Source organism: Rhinatrema bivittatum, chromosome 8 (genome assembly GCF_901001135.1).
Source record: "Rhinatrema bivittatum chromosome 8, aRhiBiv1.1, whole genome shotgun sequence".
In the NCBI taxonomy this organism is placed as follows: domain Eukaryota; kingdom Metazoa; phylum Chordata; class Amphibia; order Gymnophiona; family Rhinatrematidae; genus Rhinatrema; species Rhinatrema bivittatum.
The window spans coordinates 33,429,478-33,455,355 of record NC_042622.1 but is presented as its reverse complement, the minus strand read 5'-3'; the positions used below and the strand labels follow the sequence as shown (position 1 = coordinate 33,455,355).

Below are 25,878 nucleotides of genomic sequence, written 5' to 3'. Positions count from 1 at the left end.
AAAATCTACTCCAATGGGTTCCACCAAGAACAAGCTATTCGGATTGGTGGGAAAAAAATTCAAAATAAAATCTATGCATCACATATATTGATTTTATTTAATTTAGACCATATTTATCTGTCAACCAGCTGCCTAATTAACTAAGTGATAGTCATTAATTAAACACATTGGTAAACATCAGACCTCTGACTGCACATGTGCAGGAAAGTTAAGGAAAAAAGGTGATTTTATCCATCAAAATGTAATAATTACACAGAAGGGGAAACTCTCTGTAAAATCGGTAACAACCCAAATCCCCCAAACACCTATGATTTTAAATTGAATTTCTAGTTGTACCAATATCCTTTAAAAGACATTTCAACAACGCGGCACATAAACTTTTGGAGATTTAATGAAAGTATCTTTATAAAAGGTCACAGGGTCACGCGTCATAAGCTATTACAGCCCTAAACCCGGTGAAAGACAAAGGCAGCAAAACTATACCTAATCCTACATGCGCGGGGTACATTTGTGCGCGCTACCCGGCGCATGTTATAAAATCCGGGGTCGGCGCACTTGTGCACCTTGCGTGCGCTGAGCCCTAGGGGAGCCCCGATGGCTTTCCCCAGTCCATCCAAGGCCACTCCGAAATCAGAGCGTCCTTGGACGGACATGGTCCGGGTGGGGCAAAGGTGGGACATGGGCATTTAGCAAGCCCACGCCAGGGTCCCCTGCCGTGTAACTTTACTTCGGCTAAGAATGGTGTGTGCACCCTAAAACAAAAAACAGGCAAGTCAACTGGGTTTTAAAGGTTGGGATAAAGAGGGGGAAAAGGAAGGCAATTTAAATAGGGGGTGAGAAAGTCCCATCCCTTACCTGAACAAACTGGGAATGAAGTGGTTTAACTGCTAATTGTGTTGGCGCGCGTTTCTATTAAAGTCCTCTCACTTACAAGGTAGAGGCGGCATTTGCACGCACGTGTGTGCGTCCATATAAAATTGTGCACATACGTACATGCGTCCAGCCTGTTCTATAACAAGTGCGCATGTGTTATAAAATGGCTGCATTTCTGGATGCGAGTCGGCATACGTGTGTACATGTGCGCCTATGCGCCGGTATTAAAGCTGCTGTCCCTGTTTCTTCAATCACTGACACGAAAACGTAAATCAGTGAGAAAAAAAAAAGAGAAGCAACTTTTACCTTAAAATGAAAATGCAACAAAAAAAAATGCAAAAATTGAAGATGAATTAAAATAATTTCATAACATCATCTAACCTGTTTCTAGATTGTTTAGCAAAAGAACATTTTAGAGGCCGAGGGGCAGATTTTCAAAGGAGTACGCCCCCGAAAACTTGCCCCAACCTCCCCCTGCGCGCGCCAAGCCTATGTTGAATAGGCTCGGCGGCGTGTGCAAGCCCCGGGACTTAGCTAGGGGGTGTGTCGGGGGGTGTGTCGTGGCAGCGCGTCATTTGGGGGCGGGGCTGTGGGCGTGGTTCTGGCCTGGGGGCTTTTCAGAGGTGTGGCCGAGGCCTCCGACAATGCTCCTGGGCCAGGGAATCGCAGGCAGGCAGGCGTAACTTTTCTAACAAAGGTAGGGGGGGTTTAGATAGGGCTGGGGGGTGGGTTAGATAAGGGAAGGGAGGGTGGAAGGAAAGTTCCCTCCGAGGCCGCTCTGATTTTGGCGCGGCCTCGGAGGGAACGGAGGCAGGCTGCGTGGCTCGGCACATGCAGGCTGCCGATTTTGGGCAGCCTTACACGCGCCTACCCCGGATTTTAAAGGATACGTGCGGCTATGCGCGTATCTATTAAAATACGGCGTACTTTTGTTTGCGCCTGTTGGGCGAACAAAAGTACGCATGGGCGAACTTTTATAAAATCTACCCCCGACAGTATGAAATGATGTAGTAAAGAATTTTCACAGCAACAGAGAAAATATTCCCATTCATACTATACCTGCAGTAACATTACTCTTATGCTAGAACATCTAGAATATCTACTCAGCCACCATCATGCCACAAGAAACGTCAAAAAAACAACTATATTTTGTCAACCCTCTTTCAGTCATCCTTTTTTTTCTCCGCGTTCTTTCCTGGCACTGGCGGTTAACTTATTTGTTTTCCCAACCCAATACTCTAAGTTACATCAGACCACAACTGTTTCCAAGGCAGTGAATTGTGATTTTTATTTTATTTATTTGCTTTTGTATACCGACATTCGTTGAGGTACATCACATCGGTTTACATGTTGGCATGGAGAAATAGTAGGACGAATGTGTCCTACTGTTTTACATGGAGTGGAGGCACATCAACAGTTAATACAGTTACATTTTGCAGTGTTGAACATTGAGGAGAATTAATTCAAAATGTTCAATGGGGTGGTTTGATTAGATCAGCTCAATCTGAAGTTATTTACATGGGGAGGTTTGTACATGGGAGACTTATTGGGGTACGCGGGCATGTCTAGGGTAAAGTAGGATTGAGACGTTGATGTCACAAACCCTAGGTTGTGACATCACTGAAGAAAGTGGAAAGATACGAAAGGTTATTCGAGACTGTTCTTTGTTCCAGAGATTCTCTTTTGGGACAGGAAAAAGGAAATTATGTTCACATCGAAGAGAGTTTTGAATTGCCAGCATTTATTTTTCAAAATCTCTATGACAGAACTGTGGACAGGGCACAGAACAAATGAAGAAAATGCATAACCAGGTTTTGAACTACACTGAAAATTTGGGACTTTTTCCATGCAGAGTTCATTTATCAAAGGAAAAAAAAAATCCTAATTTTTGTGGAATGCTAAGACTATCTGTGGAGGAACTAACATCAAAACTGTAACACCGCAATACAGTGTGCTAAAAAATATAGCATTGTAATAAGTTAAGGATGGAGAGAAAGGAACAATTTTCATTTTGAGATTATTTTTATGAATATTTTGCTATATTTAAAATGTTTGCAATATTATTCTCCTTAGACTTTAATGGAGACTATTTGCACAAAAGCAGGTCTGCAACTTTTTTACTTGGGGGGGAAAAAAAAAAAATAAAGGTTTGAGAATACAACAAAAAGGCAATTTTTGTCACAAACGTTTCTCACTAAATTGTATGACAAAATAATTTTCATAAGCAAGACTTTTGTTTTTAATAGGATTTTTCTGCGAAGGCCAGAAACTTCACTTTCACTTTTGCCATGAATATTTGCCCACACATTTCATTTGCAGGCAAATAAGAAAAAAGCTGTTGTTAGTGGTGGTGGTGGTGGTGGTGGTGGGGGGGTTGTAAACACTAGATTTGTTTATTTTTCCATGAGGGATAGAAAGAAAGACAAAAGTTCCTAATGATCTTCCATTTGCCAGTTTTATAGCAATTTTCTACATGGGTATTAAGATTTTTTTTTTTTTTTTTAATATGAAGTCTTTACTGGAATCCATGAGGCTACAGGATATTGTAGAAGGAGCTGCTACTTTCAAACTGCAGCCCGAGGCATGGCACGACAAGTCGGAAGATTCAGTGACTGGACACCTAATCAATTCTACGGAGACGTCACTCAGATGATTACAAAATGAGCTAATGACAATGAACAGAGAAACTCACTGAACTGTAATAGATGAGCCTATCGCATGCTTTCTCAGGTAACATTTTTCTTAGTACCATTCAAGAACGAGGATGTGAAATGCAAACCCTCACAATATGTAAGTAAAGATTGCCGTACATTTTTTTTTTTTGGCTTAGATTCAGTGGATAATGGATTAGGATATTGACTGCTGTCATGTAGTGACAGCTATGAGCCAAGCAGTCAAAAGCCGTCTTTGCCTTCCCAATCTGTCTCATCGGCCTCAGAAATCCTTAGGCTGCAATGTGCTCTTTTTTCCAGAATCCAATTTCACACTTCCACTTTTCGAGGGGGGGGGGGGGGGGGGGAGGAGAATGGCTTCTGGTTTACCAGTTTCTTTGTAAAAAGCTTCCACTGAAAGGACTGGGGAGCAGCTGTGCAAAGGCAGCACCAGGCTATAGATAACAGCAAGGTAACTGCAGAAGGCTGAGTTTGGAGTGAAACCGTAATCGCGCTTTCCGGGCTCTTTTTGAGAACATGCATCGCTGTGTGTTCACCATGCCAGGCTCTTTGAAGGATGCCCAGTTTTAAGGCAGTTTAGCAATATGGCTGCCCCTAACTTCCATTTTCTGCAGAGAAGCACTGAAAGATTTAGCATTTCAGATCTTCTGAATGAGATCACTAGGGATGCGCACTGATTTTTTTTTTTCGTGTCGTTTTTTTTTCGGTTCGTTATCTGTTTGACTTCGTTTTTAAAAGGGTTCAGGAAATGTTTATTTTGAGTTTCCCTAATTTCAGAGTTAGTGCGCACTAACATGAAATGCTAATTTTTCTGAAATTTTGTCTTTTGTTTTTGGTTTCGTGGCGCTCCCGAAACAAGACGAAATAGGCAATTTCATTGCCATTGTCTATTTTGTTAAAAACGAAGATTACTTTCTTCTACAGAACACAAAACTGGTGGTGGTCTTGGGAGAGCTTACCTTTTGCAAAGCAAAGATGATAGTATACACCCACTACTATATTGTTCCTAATGCATTTTGTTTTCTGCAGGACTTTTATCCTGCTGGACTCTATGCCATCCTGATCCTGAACACATAGTGCCACCTCCCTTCCATCAATTTGATCTGCCCTGTCATGGCAATATAATTTATACCCTGGTATCACAGCATCTCATTGGTTATCCTTCTTCCACCAGGTCTTGGACAGCCAATTTATGTGTGCAAATTGTTATTTACCTAAATGGCTTTGAAAACTGCCCTCTCCACGGCTCTAAGCCTGAAGGGTATTGCGCAAACATTTTCTGGGTTCTCTTCTCTGTGCAAACGGTTTACTAAAGCAGTTTTCACATACGCACTTAAATACAAATTGAGCAATAAATCTAATAATCAAATGCAAGAGCTAAACAGGCTTTCATTTCTTCAGAAGGAAAGCTTAGCTCAGGTCTGGGTTTGTACATCCTGCTTTGCTTGCATTCACACAGTTCAAGTTGCAAGGAAGAAACCAGGGAAGTACTGACAAAACTGTTGACGTATATGCTTTCTGCAGTAATTTTTTTGTTTTGTTTTGCTATGCTTAACGAACATTACAACAAATCCATCAGAGCTACTGGTAATAAGTGTCATTGTGAGCGATTTGACAGAAATGATAATACAAATATAGTTGTACTTTGTCTTTGTGGATTCTGCTTCCTGACTGCCTAAAATCAAGAACAGCAAAATCTATGATCTGAAGCCTTTCAGACTCGATGAGCTGCTCAGTATACCCAGCTATCTTAAAGTTAGCCAGATACGTTTATCTGCTAATTTTAGGAGTGCTCTTCAGTACTGGATTCAGCTGTCCTAACGTTTTCAAGCTTACTTTAGCCGGATAACGCTGAAAATTGGGATTGGCCAGCTAACTTAGGGCCTCATTTTTCCCATAAACACAGAATGGAAGAAAAGCCTTAGTAAACTGGGTCCTTAGCCGGATAAACGTGCTCTGCCCTGAATTTATCCAGCTAAGTGGAAGCCGCTGAACATAGCTGGATATACAGTAGCCGTAGCATCACTACTTATCTGACTAAGTAATGTTTCAATATTGGCCTCTTAAATGGCAAACAAAAAAATATTTCATTTGTCTCATTTCAGATGAGAAATTACACAAAATGGAACAGGAATACACGTTAATGTTTTCATGTCATTTATTAAAATGACAACACAGCCCTACTGGTGGATTCATGAATTTTCCCAGTGAAGCTAGTAGGGAAAAATTAATAACACAATTCCAGAAATCATGGGACAAGCATAGAGGAACCTTAGCTTTAAGGAAGCCATCTTAAAGCCAAAGACCTAAGTATAACATATGGTATTAGCAGTAGATGGGGAAAATCAGCGGACTTGAAAGGACCTTGGAAGGGACCTGTCATTATATTCTATCTTTTTTCATATCTGTTACTATACTTTCAATGATTTCGTTTCTTAGTCCTAAGAGAAGGGAATAGCTCTTACCTGTTCTGTATCCTGTATTATTGAGGTACACTGCAAATGTGCGTATTTCATGTTGCGCTTGCCAGGATGGAGAGGAGCAATTCTCGTTATTGGTGTAGGTGTTATGGTTGTGGACATATTTCCCAGTAAGAATGGAGGAGCGGGATGGGCAGCACATAGGCGTTGTGACAAAGGCATTGATGAAGTGAGCACCCCCTTGTTCCATGATCCTCCTCGTCTTGTTCATTACTTGCATAGAACCTGAAATAAATCCAAAATTACAGAAATCCTTCATTAAGGTTCTTACCTATTCCCAAAGCCAATTACAAACAAAAGTATCATACTGGAAGACAGACTAAGGCCCCCCATAAACATGCAATGGAAAAAATGCCATAGTGAATCAGGCTTGAAATTCTTTTCAAAGATTGTCTAGAAGTCTCAGGATTATCGGTCTCGTCTAAGAACAATGTCTTCTGGTTAACACAATGTAATACAATATTATTAGACCAGACAACCACATTTTCACACTATGCACAGATGATAAAGACCTCAAGAAGAAAACCAAACATCAGAAGCCTGTGACTTGGTTCTTAAAAACAAACATTTGGTTGGTGAGTTTCTATACTCCTTACATATAGTAATAATGTTTTGTATTTCTAGACCATCTTTCCAATTTTAGCTCAAGGCAGTTTGCAACATTTTTTTCATGTATGATAAGTACCTACCCCATAAAGCTTAAACTCTAAAAGGTGAATTTGAAAAATCAGGTGCATGCCAAAACCAGGAGATAGGTGCGCAAGCTGGTCCGGCGTGCGCCGAGCAGATTTTAAAAAGCCATGTGGATATACACGTATTTGCTGCTACACGTACAAATGAAGAGCTCAAAAAAGGGGCATGGCGTGATCTGGGCAGGGCATGGGCATTCCTGGATTTTAACTTGGAATTTGCGCATAAATACTTACGCGCACAGGTGTGTATGCTGGGGTCCCCCGCCGCATAACTTGTAATTCAAGGTGAGGATTTGGTGGTGGTATAGGGTTTTGGGGCCAATTTTACATGCAGAGTGAGACGTATGAACAGCACAGTAGCCCTCAGTGAAGATTTGGCATGATTTGGAGTGAGGAAAGTCCCACAAAGATGAGATTTCTACATAGTTCTCTCGCCCTAGCTTGATGGACTCTCTACCAGGGTTCTATCAAGCTAGGGTGAGAGAACACTGAAGTATCTTTGTCTGACTTTACTCACCTCAAATCATGTCAAATCTTCACCAAGGTCTACAGTACTGATCGTACGTCTCACTCTGCATGAAAAGTGGCCCAAAACCCTACACCACCACCAAATTCTTACCTTGAGTTATTAGCGGACCCTCCTATAGTGATAGAAATAGTTGACTGCAATGAAAGCCTTATAAAGAGATTCTCTCTCTCTCAGCCATGCCCCTTTTCCTTATTGCAAGTGTTATATGAAAATTATCACATTAATTTTAAAAAGGTGTGATAATTACTTTTATTTATTGCTTCAGTTATACCCTTGTTCTATGTAAACCGATCCGATATGGTTATTACTATGAAGGTCGGTATAAAAAAGTGTTAAATAAATAAATAAAATAAATATTTAAATCCATAAATAATTCAGAGATTCTGGCATGTAGTAAAGAACTCCTTGGATTTTGCTTGCGTGATGTGTTCAGCTGCTTAGCAAATAAAGCCAGAACAAACACTTATTGGATGGTTGTAGTTCTGAAAGTCTGTATTTTGCTTATGCGGTATTAGGAGGGAACAATTCTTTATGTGGTTGTTTCTGGTGTCTATGTTTTTTTAAAGATCTGGTGCCAACCATAGTGATGTGATTCCTATGCTCTTCCATGCTGATTAAAGTGCAATTTTTAAAATAACTATCATACTAATAAGACATAGGAGGGGGGCTTATGTATTGGTTTTATAAGAATCAAAGGTAAAGGGGGAAAGCGGGCAAGGCCTAGCAGTAGAGGCCATCACTGTCATAGATTTCGGGCAATCTTGGGAGAAATATGGAGGACTATAGGGAGATATCCCATGTTGAACCACTGAAAGTACCCAATATGAATCATAATAGCCAAAGAGGGATGCAGACAAGTATGCTGACAGACCAAAAATACTATCTCAGCTAAAGAAAAGAAACTTTGCCCAGATGAGAACTTTAAACAGAACTGAAGGATACTTATCAAGATCTGCTTATTTGTAAACTCCTGTGCTGGTTAAAAGACAGGAAACAGAGAGGAGGAGTAAATGGTCTGTTTTCACAGTGGAAAAAGGTAAACAGTGGAGTGCTTTAGGGATCTGTACTTGGACCAGTGCTTTTTAATATATTTATAAATGATCTGGAAAGGGATATGACGAGTGAGGTGATCAAATTTGCAGATTATGTGGAGTAGTTAAATCTCAAGTGGATTGTGATAAATTACAGGAGGACCTTGCAAGACTGGAAGACTGGGCTTCCAAATGGCAGATGAAATTTAACGTGGACAAGTGCAAAGTGATGCACATGGGGAAAAATAACCCTTGCTGTTGTTACACAATGTTAGGTTCTATCTTAGGGGTTACCACCCAGGAAATAGACCTAGGTGTCTATTTCCTGGGTGGTAACCCCTAAGATAGAATACATAATACATTGAAATTATTGGCTCAGTGTCCTGTGGTGATAAAAAAAAAAGCCAACAGAATGTTAGGAATTAAGAAGGGAATGGCAAATAAAATGATGAATGTCATAATGCCTCTGTATTGCTCCATAGTGAGACCGCATCATGAATACTGTGTGCAATTCTGGTCCCCATATCTCAAAGATATAGTTGCACTGGAGAAAGTGCAGAGAAGGGCGACCAAAATGATAAGTGTCATAGAACGGCTGCTCTATGAAGTAAGGCTAAGGAAGTTAGGGCTGTTCAGTTTGGAGAAGAGTCAACTGAAGGGGGATATGATAGAGGTCTACAAAATCATGAAAGGGCTTGAAAAAGTTAATATAAATTGATTATTTAATCTCAGACAACAGAAGGACTAGGGGGCACTCCATAAAGTTAGCATGTTGCTTATTTAAAACAAATCAAAGAAAATTCTTTTTCACTCAGTGCATAGTTAAGAACTGGAATTCATTGCCAGAGGATGTGGTTACAGCAATTTGTATAACTGGGTTTAAAAAAGGTTTGGATAAGTTCCTAGAGGTAAAATCCATAAACTGCTACTAATTAATAAGCAATAGTAGCTTGAAACGTATTTAATGTTTCGGTGCTTGCCAGGTACTTATGACTTGGATTGGCCACGGTTGGAAACAAGATACTGGGCTTGATGGACCCTTGGTCTGACCCAGGATGGCATATCTTATGTTCTTATGTATAAATAAACTAAGGCACAGGGACAATGCAGCAACTTTAGCTCAAAAGGCAGAAGTCATTGTCTGGCCAAGGGAAGTCCATAGGGCGGAGGTGCCCCCACCCATAGACAAAAAGGAAGCACTCTCAAATGGAGAAAATGTTGACATGACTGACAGCTCTCCACACAGGCAGGATCCCGCCCCCCCCCCCAACGAGGAAAAGGGAAGAGGAGAAGAGACCTGCAATACGGCAAAGACCCTCCACCCACTACATGACTATACTCGATCTTATGCATATTTATCAGCTGGAAAGTATAAGACAGGGGAGAAAAGAAGAGAGCAGACCCAAAGCAGTCCCAGCACCCTCTGCTATTGAGGGGGGAGAAGATTAGGTGTGGCCAGGAGACCAGAAAGAGGAAACATGCAGCCTGGAATCTGATAGTGGCACAGAATCTGAGACAGCCAGGAGCAGAGAGAGAGGCCCGGCAGCTTAGCCGGGACCAGATCATGAAGCAAACCTCTTCCTCTGCCCACATTTTCCAGACCTCCAGCCAGAACCTGCTTCAGAGGTAAACAGAGGGAATTTGCCTAAAGTTGGGGCCAGGGTTAGTAAGTTAGCCATAAGTATTAATATATTAGGCAGGCTAAGGTTTATGGCAAGTTTTAAACCATCCATGGTACAGAACTTTCTGTAGTGTAAACTGGTGCTCAGTAGCAAGGATGTTAGAGACGTGTTGTTATCTTCTAAATACTAGGGAGTGTGCATACAATTTTTTTTCGTCCCCGTTTCATTTTCGGGTCTGGGGAGGGGGGGGGGGCATTTCGGTCCATTCCCTGGATCGGAAAACTTTTATCGTGCTATTTCGTGAAAAAAAACAAAACAACCCCCCCACCCCAACCCTTAAGATTTAATTAATTACAATCCCTCACCCTCCCGATGCCCCCAAAACTTGCCTAAAGTCCCTGGTGGTCCAGTGGGGTCCCGGGAGTGATCTCCCACTCTCGGGCCACTGGCTGCCAGTAAACAAAATGGCGCAGGTGGCCCTTTGCCCTTACCATGTGACAGGGACTGTCAGTGCCATTGGCCGGCCTCTGTCACATGGTAGGAGCAATGGACGGCTGGCGCCATCTTAAAAAATGGCGTGGGCCATCCATTCAATGAAAGCTAGGCTTTTCCTGAAATATATTTCTGAATATTAATTTGCCACAAACTGATAGATACACTTTGCAGTTCTGTGTCCCAAGGTAAAGCTGAAATGATATCTTAGATAGATTTGGATGTTCCATATTGATGTATGTAATATCTCTCCAGTTTGAGGTAGAGTAAGCAGAGCTGTCTTGCATGTAAAAGAGGGATAAAAATTCCTGCACTTCAATTATGACCAATCTCAGGAGCCATACAAAACTCATTACATGGTTCTCCTACAATATATTTCTAATTATCATTATGCGACTGGTACCAGTGAATCCATCCCTTGAATCTAAGGAAGAAAATATTTAGATTTAATTTGTAATTCTGCAAAGCTCAGGCAGTGGTGGTAATGTCATTTATATGATCTTTGTGTAACTGTTTGACTTTTACTAAATTCTTTTACTGCCTGGTTTTGTTGGTTTGCTTTTAGCTGTTTATTATGTATGCATATATTTTGAGCCCAATATTCAAAGTGTGTTCAGTGCTCGATAACCATATAAGTCAAACTTGTAAGTCACTTATCTGGCTATCTTTTACCTAGAGAAAAACTGGGCGGATCAGGGAGGCACTACTTAGCTGGATAAGTTATCCAGCTACGTGGGGACCTTCAGCCTTGGACAGATAACTTATTCGGCTAAGTCAGACCTACTCAATAGCAGGTTAAACTTAGAGGGATAAGACTTATCTGTCTAAGCTGCAATCTCTATGAGGATATTAATCAGCAGCATTGCTGTGCTGCTGAATATCCCATCTAAGTCAGCTGGATATCTCTATCTGGCCAACGGAGATACCATCTAACTTTTCAACATCTACCCATGTACTTCAGTTCTCTTTTACGGAGTTTTTTATTTTGTACATTTACATTTCATTTTGTAATCTGCTCAAAGCCACAGTGAGGCAATTTGGCACCTACGGTGAAGTGAAAATGTGCACCCTCACCCTGTGCACAACACAATACCGTAAGATAGTAAATATTTTTTGGGGAGGGGAAGGGTTTATTGAAAACAGAACGCTATTATTATCTATAATCTAAGTTTCCTGTGGCAGATTTTTCCAAATTTTATGGTAATTATGTAGCAAATTAGCATAATTTTGCAATTAAATAAAGTATTTCTTTTACTTTATACAAATAAAGTTGTTTTCTGACATTCTGCGTCCAATTCATTTATTTGGCTCTTTATTAGATGAAAAGGGATCTTAGTGATTGGGTTTGGGGAGAAAGGAGGGAAAGGGATCTGGGGATGGGAAGAGAGGAGATTGCAGAGAAAGGAAATGAAGGATTCAGGCAGGAGGGGTAGAGAGATAAAGGATGGAGGAGGACGGAGGGAGAGGGAGGAGAGGAGAGGATGGGGTATTCAGGAAGGATAGGGATGGGGAAAGGGAATGAGAGGAGGGAGTGGAGGGAAGAAGGGAGGAGGCAGAAGGATCGGCGTGGGGAGGTGGGAAGAACGGGAGTATTGGGGATGGGGGTGAAGATTGGGATGGGGTGGAGCAGGAAGGACGTCACAGCTTCCACTCTTTCCCTTATCCTGCCTTCCAAGGCCTCTTTGATCCCCTCCGTCTCCCTGGTTCACTCCCTCCCTCTATGATCCCCTTGCTCATCCTAGTTTACTTCCTCCCATCCCTAAAACCCCCTCACTCATCATGGTTCACTCTCCCCCCCCCCCCACAAACCCCTCACTTGCCCAGTTTCACTCCCCCATCCCCAGAACATTCCCTTACTACCCCCCCCCCCCAATGGTTCACACACTCCACCCGTCCCCCTCGGGATCTCCATTTGATTTGCTCACTTTTCCCACCACCGTGATCCCTGCTTCACTCACTCCCTATCGGCTCCTATCACTGCAAAACAGGAGGAGGAGGAGGAGGAAGAGTGAGACTGCAGCCTTGCAGTGCCTCTGGAGCACTCTCCTTCCACCCCTGCCTGGGCCCGAGCACGGCTGTGCCGCTGAATATCCTGGCTAACTTAACTGGATAAGCTCGTCCAGCTAACTTAGGGTCTGATTCATCAAGGTATGATGAGAGAATGGGAGTACCAGGCAGTTAGCTGGCTGGCTAATCTCTCAATATTGACCCTTATGTAGCATTTTCTGTGCTTGTAAGTCACTGCAATTGCAAATGAACCTTTCAATCCACTCTGAATTCAGTCCTTCAGAAGTAGATACAGGTGTGCACCATGAACCCGGTTCTTTAATCAGTGAATGGGCTACCGTTTAAAATCCATCCAGTGCCTGGGTGGACGACTCGGCAACAAATAGCTAACAAACAGAGATACCCCCAAAGAAACATATGGTTTTGTGATGATGTGCGGTACGCGACTAATCTCAGGCTGATCAGTTAGTCTGGCCTCAGATCCTATTGTAGCTTGTGTCTGACATAAGCCCAAGATACTTGAAATAAGAAAGAGTCCCTAGATTATCTGGGAAACGAACCAGAGGATCTTTGCAAATGCATTAGTGGAGGAAAATAGAAAGTGATAAATATTTAAGTCTACCCTCTGGCTCTCAGTGGCACGAGAAGGAGAGTGAATGTGTTCAGCATATCTCAATGCCTTTTATTGAAACCGGCCTGTCTAGTGATGTAAAAAAAGACCACCCAAGCCTCATTCTCCCTCTCCTTAAAAAAAAAACAAACCCCACAGCTTTGGAACACCTTCATTTTTTTCCCATTCCCTTTCTTTGTCTAATTTTAATTAAGAAATGCCTCGGTCACCTTTGGAATGAAGGAAGGAAGTGAAGGGAATCTCAGAACGAATATTCTCATGCATTTCATGTACTGCGCCTCTTGTAATGCGATCGGACCTCCCTTTGTGCTAAGCCCGCCCTGTACTCAAGCACGATTTAGATAATCTTCTGTACAGAGCTGCAGATTATGCTGCTTTACCATTTCTTTTATTTAGATTTTGGCCTCACATTCCACTCTGCTATAGAGCATGGAGTCAGGGAAACTTAAAACTTTATGCCATGCATTCTACAAAAATCTCACATGGGGTTGTTAATGACTGTAAACGAGTCTCTCCTGGGAAGGAATGAAGTCTGGAGGAGTCAGGGCTGCGGCTCTGCGCCACTAGTGCCCTCTCATTGTGCGATGTGTGCCACTACCTTAAAAACGAAGTATATGAAATGCATATGAAATGTCTTCGTTCTCGGCTTTCAGACACGCACCTATCATATGTGCATCCGGTTATCACATTAGTTGTGGTTTGCCAAAAACAGTGTCTACTATATGTGTACACGTCTTAACTGCATATGCAAACTGGCTTTCCAAAATAAGGTTTTGTCCATCCAGGATTTCTGCTGCAAGCTGAACAAGACCTTCCATGCAGGATAACGGAGCCTACTTCCCAAGATACACGTGTGCACTCAGTGTACATGACTCCCTCTCTATAAAAAAAAAAAAAAAATACCCCCATCAAGATCCTTTGGGTCTCCCCTTCCTCTCCGAAATGTTCTGAAAATTTGCTATGGATAGGACGCCAAACGTAAAAGGTTTTGTGGAGAGACCACACAGACCCATGGTGATAAGCCTTCTTTCCATCCAAAAATAGACTAAAAAGGAGAGACACAAGAATCTTTAGCTCCTACAGCAGGGTGTAAAACTTACACACTTCCCCTTAGGAGCTGTCTCAAGCTGACACGCCCTGCAGCAGTCCCGCCCACTGCTCTCGCATGGGTTTCCCCCTTACTGAGCAAAGCATTGCGAGAGGCTAGGCGCCATTGGCTCCCAGGTCCCATGAGGCGTTTGTTGCCAGGAAGTTGCTGCTGTTGCATGGCCTGGGCCGCTCTGCAGGAAAATTGCTGCCATGACAGGGGCAGACCCAGACAGCAGCATGGTGGTGCCAACACCCTGGTCATGCCAAAATTGTGAGTTTTGTAAACAAGCTATCACAGGACCTAGCTGGATGGATTACACTGGAAGAATGCATCAAGCACGCCAATACTCGGATTGTTCTTCCACCAATGTGGTGTATTTAATTGTTTGTCCATGTAACTTACAGTACACATGGGACGTACAAAATGTACTATAAAAACCCGACTTATTGAACATCGCAGCTGTCTAAGGACGGCTAAAATGCAAGCTCCGATTGTGGCACACTGTATTCAACAGCAACATAGTTTCGCTGATTTAAAATGGCGAGTCATTGAAGTGGTGCAACCTAACCCAAGAGGAGGAGATCCGAAGACAACTTTAAACTTAAAAGAACAATGATGGATCTTTCACCTAAACACTTCACATCCCAGAGGCTTAAATGCAGCAGTGGAGTGGTACTCGTGTATTTAATGGTTCCATAAAATCTTTAAGCATTGAGAGGAGGGAGGTGGGCAATCTTTTTAAGTTTTCTAAAAAAACTTAAATAAACTTAAACAACCTTAAATTCACTAAGAATTCAAATATTCTTTTCAAATTCACAAAGAGTCTCTAATAAGTGTCATTATCAGTAATAATTTTAGACACATAAATGGCTCCGACAGTGTTAGGCTAAAAATGGCCGACTTCGGTTTTCAATTTAGTCGGATCATTTTGTTAGTTCATAGAATAGTACTTCAAGTGGCTCTCTATCATGTCAGCTACAATGACTGACATCTGAGCCCTTTAAAAAGCCAAAAAATGGCAGTCTTTCTGCTGATACTGGAAATTGAATGCCATCATGCCACAGCGCCATGTTTGAAAACTGTCTGCAACAGTAAGTGCTGTGATAAGATTTTTTGAATGCTAGAGTTATAATGTTCATGTTTGCCAGCATCTATTTACCTTAAAAATCCCACTGTAATTTTTATATATGGAACCTTTTTATTGAAGCCCTTGAAAAAGGATCGTTGAAATCTGAAACACGGTCTCGTGTTGGGCAGAACTACCGGGCAGAGTTTATCTTGGAGTGGTTGGCTTCTGTCTACGTTACACCACTAAGATAAGTAATGCAGTAAAAAATCTTCACAAATTTATGGATCACAGTATATAAGCTGCACAACAAGGGTTAAGTTGCAAAGTAAAAAACAAACAAAAAATGTACTTTTCATGACCGATGATTATATATAAGGTGGAGTGTGAAAGTGGAATTCAATACTATACGATGAAGCCTATTATGAAGGCCATAATATTACAGGTTCTTGAGTAAATGATAATTACACTGGGCACATTGGTACCTTCCTTATAGTTAGTAATTGTTTACCAACAGTCCATCCTGATAGACTACTTCAAGGTCCGAGGTTGTTGAAGTGATTGAACACAATTTATGCCATCACGCTATTCCTACCATGGATACAGTTTTTTTTGGCTCTCCCACATCCTACTCACCAAGTTCTACATCCTGGTCATCGGTAAGAACGAGAATGATGTTTGGACGGATGTTTCTGCGGTCTCTCTGAACTCGTCCCTTTAGGCGTAGATTTGGCAGGAATGTAGAGCTTCCATCAATCAGGGGCAAAGCAATCATAACAAGCAGTGCCAAGATAATGTTGTGCCACCTCATAACCTGCTGATTGTGCATCCTCTTTAAGGAATGGTGCATTAGCTGTGTGGTATGTCTGCCTTCTCCTCTTCACGTGCAACCCTAAAGATCAAGAGGTACAAAATGTAAGGCTTGCATCTGCAAAGTAAAAAGCATAACATCAACAATGTAGCGTATTCTCTTTAAGAAATGATAGCATGCCAAGTGTTTGCAAAAGAAAGCTAGGAGCAGAATTTTAAGGCCCGTGTGCGTTTTCTGGCTTGCGCACACGGATGTGGCAATTTTATAACATACGCGTGAATATGCATATGTACGCGTATGTTATATGTGTATTATAAAATCGGCTGTACGTGTATTCATGTGCACACAACTTTATACTGACGCACACATTTGTGCACAAATGCCACCTGAAGCACGTTAAGTGGGGGAATTTTATTAGATGCCTGCACTGATGCAATTACCTGTTTCCCCAGTTTGTTTCCAGTATGGGCCAGTAAAGGACAGGACGTCCTAAATCCCCTAGCTAACTTGCCTCCCTTTTACCCTGGACCCTTAAAACCCCGCTGACTAGTCTAGCTTTTATTTTATTACTTACACGCCGTGCAAAGCAAAAGTAAAGTTACGCAGTAGGAGATCCTGGCACGCACTTGTGCGCGTAAATACTTATGCGCAGCCTTCAGGTTACAGATTCGGTTCATCCATGCCCTGCCCATGCCCCACCCAGACTCCTCCCACTCCCCAGGAGACATGCGTGTACTTGTGCAGTTTTTAAATCAATGCGGTGCACGCCGGGCCAAGCCAAGTGCGTAGCTTCAGGCTTTAGCGCACGTTGTGCTTTTAAAATCTGCCAGTATCTTTAATTTTTTTTTTTTGACAAAACATATTTCTCTTTTCTAGTGCAAAAGATATAAAATCATACTTTCACTTGTAAAATTATAAACTGCATCACCAAGGCCCAGGTCCCAACACCTGAATTACAAATGTTGAAAGCCATCTTGATCAACATTAGGAAAGACGGCTTAAAATCCAAAATTAATGGGGCCAATGCAATACAACGCACTCAGCCGAGCGCACTGTTAACCAGCACTCGGATGCGGGATAAATAGGCGCTAATCCACCCCCTAATGCAATGGAGGGATTAGCGCCTATTTAACCCGCGTTTAATGTGGAGTGAATGAGATAGTGCTCAGCACATGCAAATGCATGTGAATGAGCCTATTACTCATACACTCCCAACGCAAAAAGATAAATGTGGGTCTCAGACGCACATTTATCGCTCAGATATTAAAGCCTACCTGGAGCAGGCGTTAATAGCTAAGCACATTGAAAAGAAGAAGTACAGAAAAGCAGAAGAAACTGCTTTTCTGTACTTTTTTTAAAGTAAAACAAAAAAACAAACAAACTCGGCAGACCGAGTTATGAAGACCAATACCGGTAAACTTGGCGTCTGTTTTCATAACTGGCCATCTGCCAGTAATAAAAATGGCCACCGATAAACTCGGGGGCCGTTTTCATTACTGGCAGACAGGCAGTGCTGCGGGTTACGCTAGGAAGGAGGCGCTAAGGCGGCTCCTTCCTAGCGTGACCCCCTAATTTAAATATTGCATGGCTCCTCCCCTTTAGGGCACCATGCGCGCGTTAAGAGAGCAGGCGCTGACTGTTCAGCGCCCGCTTTCTTCGTGCCTTTATTGCATCGGCCCCATTGTGAGAATCAACAGCATTTCTTTCTTTCTTTCCTCTAGCAAGAGGCTTCATCCTCTTGCTTTGATGATGATGATAACATTATCAGGTCCCCAAAGAGGATGGCAGCGGGATGTTAATAACCCACCCCTCCCCCTTCCTATTGTACTCAGCCAAAAGGGGCAAGAAGGACGTTCCTCAGCACTTGGATCTTAGCCAAAAACAGGCTGAGAAGTGATTCTATGCTGCATCCTGGTTTCGTTTTAAGAAGTGATTTTGTAATCAGGAATTAGGGGATTTGGAAGCTATCAGCAAAAGTGACTCTAACAAGAGCTGTCGAGAGGAAGGGGGAGGTCTATGCATATATATATATATCTATATGTAAAGCTAAAAGAAAAAACCATTGGTGCCAGCTGGTCTATTGGTTTTACTGTCACTAATGCATCTTCTGTAGCTACAGCTTGAAAGCAAAAATTAAGATACTTGACATTTATTAAAGGTTACTGCCAGTTGGTATTTCTTTATACCATGGGGAGTTCTCTCACTAATTAGAGTTTAAGTATTAGTGAGAAATAACAGATGCTAATTATTTCAGTAGATCAATTCACCAATGACTAATTCCCTGCATGCTGGCATTTTTTTCTCCTTAAGACCACCACCACCACGGCATTCTGGCAAGGAGGAGGAAATTATTAATTAACTTATGATATCATGGCCTTGTTGACTTCAACCAGAAACCTCTTACTTGTCGCGTCGGTCTTGGCTAGACTGTAAGCGCCACGGAGAGGAGACTGTCTCTTCCGTGTCTCTGCACGGTGTTGGGTGCATTTGGCGGTGCTCTAGAAATGCTTAATACGTAGAAGTATGTCGTGGTGATGTGTATGTATTGGGGAGAGGGGAGGAGGGAAAACGGCACGGCTTGCTTTTGATGAAGGTCTAGGCAAGGATGAACAAGAAAGCTGTAATTTTGTTTTTTTGTTCGGAAAGCGATTGCTAAATCTTGTTACCACATTCCTCTGTACCAATACGACTGCCGGCACTTTACCTAAAGATTCGATTTCCTCTGACAGTGGTAGAAATTTCTCAAGAAAAGATGCATTTTCCCTGAAAAGGCCTTCATGTTAGTACAGAAAGGTGGCTCTGGTTGTTTATTTATTACAAAACCAGTGGGGAACGACAGCACGACACCGCTTTGTAACATTCTGGCTTGGTCCAAACCTTCTTCGGGTGGGGCCCTCACTGTAATAATTACTGTAAGTTATTCATCACAAGAGTCAAGTCCTGTTGCATTGGAAAACCTCCTTATTTATAGTAAACCTGACGTCCCCAGGAGGATTTCCTTCTTTATGGGTCAGCTTCTAGCGCATGCTCCCATGTATCCTCTCTATGGATTCCCATCAAGAGCCCTGAAGGACAGTCACAGCATCCCGCTCATAGGATGATGTTACTCCATTTCAGCTCTGTGTAATGGCGAGAACAAGTCCTGTGAAATTCTGACTCCTTAGGTTTTTAGGCAATAATACCACCAGCACAGCCATCTGGACAGAATGCCTGTTTTAAAGAAACATTTTGAGTTAGTCAACCGTAAAGTCCGATACGCTGAAATGTTTCAGTATCGGTATAAGGCACTTTTATGGCACAACATACCCAGTCAAAGAGAAAACAACTTAAAAATCTGCCTCACATCCTCAGAACTATGTTTTTATTTTCTATCCCTGACCAAGCATGTAACAATAATTATACTCTCTACCACAAACACTAACCATAGAATATCAACCGAAAGTGACCAGAGAATGAAAACCTGCAAGTGGTCAGGATTACACAGCAGGAAGCAGGGCAGTCAATGTAATGTATAGACATATACACTTTATCCATAGGCAAATGCATACTTTATCAGTACTGCCATGAAAATCTTCCCTTGAAACACTCTCAAATAAATACAAAAAGACATTTTGAGCTCAGATTGCCAAGCATTAACACTACAGGATTCACTTACAAATAGTCATCTCTCAGCCTCTTTTTCACCATTTGCAGATGCTCAGCCTATGCTTGGGTTTCAGCAAGAATCTAACTGTTATGACACGGAAAAAAACGTTTTGCAAAGCTCATAATTAATCAGCTTGGAAACCAATACTAAACCGAGAAGCATTCTGGAAACCCACTATGACAGTTAAGTAGGATCTTTCCAACACGAGAAAGTTTGGTTCTAAGAGACCAGCAGCCTCCTCTTGGTTGTGCTTGTGAGCATTCACTTGGCACTTATAAATGCACAGAAAGGAGGCTGAAAGAATCAAAGGAAGGGATTGGGATGCAGTAAACAACGCACTGTGTTTGCTGTGCATAGAACAGAAAAAACACTATCTAAACTGTACATGGCTTTGAGTCAACTAGATACCACTACATATCTCAATGCATACAAGGCTTGCTTTTTATTCCTAGGAGTTTTAAGTATATTTTGTTATGGCAGGTTCTAACCATAAACCCAGAACCTGCCTCTCAGCCCCCACAAAAGTCAGAAGATTTTAAAGCCTGCATGATAAGAGAATTCATTTGGACTCTTAAATAAGGTGGTCCCTTTAGGATTAATTTCAATGACAGAACAATGAAGAACAAACATCTCATTTTCCCACAACCTCTCATGCTGTGCTCTGTGGGTAGGAAGAAAAATCGTTTTTTTTTTTAGTTTTCAGGAGAAGCTTGACCTGAATCACTGTATGTACAGTTTCTCTCCCTCATCTTGAATTCTTCTGAATAAATAATGTAGCTTTATGGTAAGAGCACAGACATGTGAAACCTGGAGGAATAGGTTCCTATACCCTATTTGACACTTTTCAGTGGCTCTCTCAGCCGCTCAATGTTCAGCCATCAGCATGCAAGGTCATATAATGTAGAATGGTGACCTGGCTCCACAAAGGTTCCACGGCACTTCAACTCCTCCCAATTAGCTTTTGTCTACCTTTTTGTCCTAGCAGGGTAATGTACTAAAAGAGGCTTAAAGATTACCACTTTTCCAATTTTCTTTTATGATGGCATACATAGGGCAACACGTATTCTAAAGGCAAGGAGTGGGAAGAGACGTCTCCTTTGAGTCATCTCTTTCTTGGGATCAAATTTGCTACCTCGGCACCTGACCCCTGTTGGCCCCTGCACTGGACAGGAAACTTGGAGTCCCCTTGTGACAATGTGCAGCAGCCCTGCAGCCTGAACCACAGGATCGATCCACAATATCGTTATCCAGTTTGTCGTTTGAGGTTCAGCCCCATGACACTGCACGGGTAAAAACTGATGCATTACATCACCAGCATTTGCAAAATTAATAAAACAAAAAGATTTGCAAAACTGTTTTATAGGAAATCAATTCTTATTACCCCCTTTTCTTCTTCCTCATTGCCTCTTTTTCTATCCACTTCCATCCCTTTTTCCATTTTTGTCGACCAGTTAAAACTCTGGTTCTAATCTGCGAGACCACAAATAATAACTATCAACAACAATTAAATTATTACAATACAATGCTATTGCATATTAGCAATACGGTATTTAGGAATATAGTGCTGGTGTGAGACACTACCATGGCTTTGCCTTGTGTCCACAACTGATCATGAATGATATAAAAATCTCATGATCATAAGAACATAAGAAGTTCCAAGCCGGGTCAGTCCGAAGGTCCATCGAGCCAGCGTCCTGTCTCAGACAGTAGCCAAACCCAATTTCTTGTTGCCCATTCCTAAAGATAAGTGGTGGCTTTCCTAGAGTCACCTGGTTAATAACCGTTTATGGACTTTTCCTCCAGGAACTTGTCCAAACCCTTTTTAAATCCCACTATACCAGTTGCTGTAACTACATAATCTGACAACAAATTCCACACTATACTTGAACATTGAGTGAAAAAAATAATACTTTCCTCTAATTTGTTTTAAATGTGCTGGCTGCTAATTGCAAGGAGCATCCCCTAGTCCTATTTGAAAGGATAAATAACCATTGCCGATTCATCTGCTCCCATCCCACTCATTATTTTATAAACCGCTGTCGTATCCCTTCAATCTGCTCTTCCCTATCCTGTTTAGCATTACTTTATAAGGGAGCTGTGCCATCACCTTATCATTTTGGTTGCCCTACCCTGTACCTTTTCTAATTCCACTATATTTTTTATGAGATGGGGTGACTAGAAGTGCACACCACGCTCCAGGTGTGACCACACCACATATCTATACAGAGGCATTATGATATTCTCAATTTTATTCTCCATTCCTTTCTGAATAATTCCTAGGATTCTGTTTGCTTGTCATCTGTAGTGTGTAACCGAGCGTTGTGTACCTATAGTCAGGATATCTTTCCCTATGTGCATCACTTTACTTGTCCACATTAAATCATCTGCCATTTAGAAGCCTGGTTCCCCAGTCTTGCAAGGCCCTTCTGCAGTTCCACACAGTCTGCCGCCTAAATGTTAACTACATTGCCTGCTTTTGTGTCATCTGCACATTTGATCACTTCATTTGTTGCTACCTTTTCTGATCATTTAAGAATGTTAAACACTAGTTTCAAATACACATTCCTGCACTCCATTATTCATTTTTCTCCATGGGAAAATTGATCATTTAGTCTGATTCTTTTAAACAGTTACCAGTACACAGTTAGACAATGCTTCCTATCCCAGGACTTTTTAGTTTTCTCTGGAACACTTTCTGAAAATCTAAATATACTTTATCGTCTGGCATTAGGCTCACCTTTATCCACAAGCTTATTTACACCTTCAAAAAATTCTAATAGATTAGTAAGGCAAAATTTCCCTTTGCCAAATCCATGCTGGCTCTTCCCCATTAAGTTATATCTATCCATATGACCGGTAATTATGTTCTTAATGTTAGCTTTCACCATTTCACCAAGCACATATATCAGGCTCACCAGTCTGTAGTTACTTGGGTCACCCCTGATGCCCTTTTTGAAACTGGTGTTACATTTGCTACTCTGTCTCCAGCCCTCAGGTTTCGAGGCAGATTTGAATGAAAGGTTACAGATTATCAGCAATAGGTATGCAATTTCATATTTGAGTTCCTTTACAATTCTGGGGTGAATACCACCAGGTCCTGGTGATTTGCTATTATTTAGTTTGTCAGTTTGTTTTAGCACTTCTTCCAGATTCATACTGATTTGTTTCAGTTCTTCTGAGTCATCATCCAGAAAAACTGGTTTAGTATGGGTATCTTCTTACACCCAGGGCAGACTCTAAGCTAACTAGCACCCTGTATAATAACTGAAGTTGGCACCCCCTTAGCAGCTCCAGCACAGTTCTCCCTCCTTCAGCAGTGGTGGTGGCTCCAGCACTATATACACATTTCTCCTCCTCCCTACCCTCTGCTCAGCATATCCCTTCTGCCCTACCCTGCTTTTACCCCCTGTCCACAGAGTCCAGAGACCTCTCTATTGCTTGCTCTCCACCCCCCCCCCCCACCCCAGCATCCCCTTCAATCTCCCTCATTTCCTGTCCAGCAGAAACCACTTCCTCTTCCCAGCAGGCTGATCCTTCTCTTCTCACCATGGAGAGAAGCTTCTATTCACTATAGAGAGAAGCCTTCCTCTTCCTGCACAGCATTCCTGAGTCTCCTACCTGCAGCTTGGAATCTATCTACCCTGTTGGATCCTGCCAGGTACCTGTGCCCTAGAATGGCCACTGTTGGAAACAGGATACTGGGCTTGATGGACCCTTGGTCTGATCCAGTATGATAAGTCTTATGTCTGTATGCAGAAGGAAGGGGGCAGCGGTTCCCCCTTGTGCTTGGTGAATGCTCATACCCTCTTGACTTGCTGATTCATTAAAAAATATTTCTGGACTTTCAGTAGTTACAAGGAAGACATTCTGGTGTACATTTGAATGATACCCATTAATAAAGTCTATGATATTCAAATATGGGAGAAGTGCAGGAGGGGGTGAGGGGGGTGATGATTTCTGATAAGGGAGCCAACTAGAAGGTTGTCCTGAGAGATAGCTCAGCACCACTTTCCCCACTCTGCCTCACCACCACTACAATCTCAATCACCCACCATCAACTGCATCCGATCTGTAAAGTGTGGTAACTTGTTTTCAGTAAATGAACTGAACTGGCTTCTATCTAACACAAACACTGCCTTTAAAAATTATCCTCAAAGCTCTTTTTATAACATGTGACAGAAAAATGATCGGCTTTGGTGACTCGGTGCCTGAAGCTGGACCTCAGAGAGAAAAACGTGGAGCCCCCCTGCTTACAGTGATTTTCTTTGCTGGCAGGGCGTAATCGTATTTGCAGCCTTGGAACTACAGAAGGTTTGAAAGTGCCAGATGCTCCATCTTTCTGCTGCTGTCGGTAACCGGGTGAATTACAAAAAAAACAGGGTGAATCAGAAAACACAAAAAAAACAGGGTGAATCAGAAAAAACAGGGTGAATCAGAAAACAGGGTGAATCAGAAAACAGAAAAAAAACAGGGTGAATCAGAAAACAGGGTGAATCAGAAAACAGAATAAAAACAGGGTGAATCAGAAAACAGGGTGAATCAGAAAAAACAGGGTGAATCAGAAAACAGCCGTGTCGCAACCACCGATGGCTGCAAAACACCGGCACTGCTGGCAGCTCGCAGACCCCATCAAGCTCAGAGAGACTTGCAGAATAAAAAGCCAGAAAAATTAAACCTATGTCTCTGTCTCTCTCTCTATATATATATATCTATGCTTGTCTTCTCAAAAGACTGTGGCTTAAATACACACAGTACATCATCAGTGGAATAATAGTTATTACTGCTGTCTGTAAGTTGCAAATATAACATTAATCTCCCTTCTGCTCACAATGTGCTCATTAGCAGTAAATCCTTGCTTTAGTGAACATTTTGCCTTAGTCTATATGCGCTTGCAGGTAGCAGTAATTTTTGTTTAATGCCCCGTTTTGTGTTTTTATCATCCAAATATAAAATTTCATGTTATGCTTGTGCCGGGAAGATTTAGTCTACATCCATCCAACCAGACCTGTGGAAAAAAGAGTGAACTTCAAAAATCACGGCTTTTATTGTAAACTCTTTTCTCACAGAGTGAGAGTTTTAAAGATCAGACCCTCAGCTCTTAGGCAGGGTAAGAGAGAAATGTTGTTTCCAGAAGGGGGGCATCTCTTTAGGTGGTCAGGGGGTCCCTGCTGTCACGCTTTCGGTTGCTTATCGTATCCAGAAATTGGACACGTAGGACTCCTACGCACACTTTACCGCCAACTTTAGGGAAATTCTGCGTTATATTTTCCCACAGTGTGGAAGCCCCACAGGTGCTGTGTGAACAGGAATTTGTTGCCAGAGGATGTGGTTAGTGCAGTTAGTATAGCTGTGTTTAAAAAAGGATTGGATAAGTTCTTGGAGGAGAAGTCCATTACCTGCTATTAAGTTCACTTACAGAATAGCCACTGCCATTAGTAATGGTTACATGGAATAGACTTAGTTTTTGGGTACTTGCCAGGTTTTTATGGCCTGGACTGGCCACTGTTGGGCTTGATGGACCCTTGGTCTGACCCAGTATGGCATGTTCTTATGTTCTTATGTTCTTAACTTGCTGAGGAATCGCTTTTGGCAAAATATTTATAACCGAGATCGTACGTGCATTAGCGGCTCCTGATTGTCCTTCTATTGCCCTCAATGCTGAATTTTCATGGAATGTGTACAAGTCGTGCCTTGCCGGGGGGGAGGGGGAGGGGGGGGAATCACGGGGCTGAGGAAATCGGAAAGTAACTCCTTCTGCAATTTTGATAACTTCTGCTGGATCTCAGCTGTGTGATAGAAGAGAGAAACCCCAACACACATTGATTCAGAAATATTTTGCATCTTCAGGTAAAGGGTTTCTGTCTGAAGCACTTTATAGTAGTTACCACCACTGAATGAGAGGGGGCGCTGGTCAGGAAATGGCTGGCGTCTATATTACCCTAAGACTTACCGCCGTGCCCCAGGCAGATGCACAGGCAGCAGAGGTCTCCCTTCTGACTTGGGAACATTTTTCATAGCTGGGGTTTTAACAAGTCACTGATTGAATCCCCTGCACTGGAGCACCCTTAGCCTTGTACAATCACCCCCTCACAGCACCCCTCTGGTTCTGATTTTATTTGCTTAAAAATACACACAATTTAAGGATGTATGCATTTTTTTTTTTTTTAAAGTGAATCAGGATTGTCTTAGTGAAAGAAGCTTATGGGAACTGAAGGAGTTGAGATGATACAGCGTTT

General features: G+C 42.1%; 1 protein-coding gene across 6 annotated transcripts in view; it reads right to left on the bottom strand.

Annotated features, from left to right (window-relative positions):
• SULF2 (sulfatase 2) overlaps positions 1-25,878 on the bottom strand; it is a 371,939-nt gene that overhangs the window by 115,066 nt on the left and 230,995 nt on the right. For all 6 annotated transcript variants that reach the window (XM_029611055.1, XM_029611054.1, XM_029611059.1 and 3 more), the window contains 2 exons: positions 15,822-16,077; positions 6,011-6,250 (listed from right to left, as the gene is read on the bottom strand). In XM_029611055.1, coding sequence (XP_029466915.1) covers positions 6,011-6,250; positions 15,822-16,035 — 454 coding nt within the window. In that variant the 5' untranslated portion in view covers positions 16,036-16,077. The remainder of the gene's footprint in view (positions 1-6,010; positions 6,251-15,821; positions 16,078-25,878) is intronic.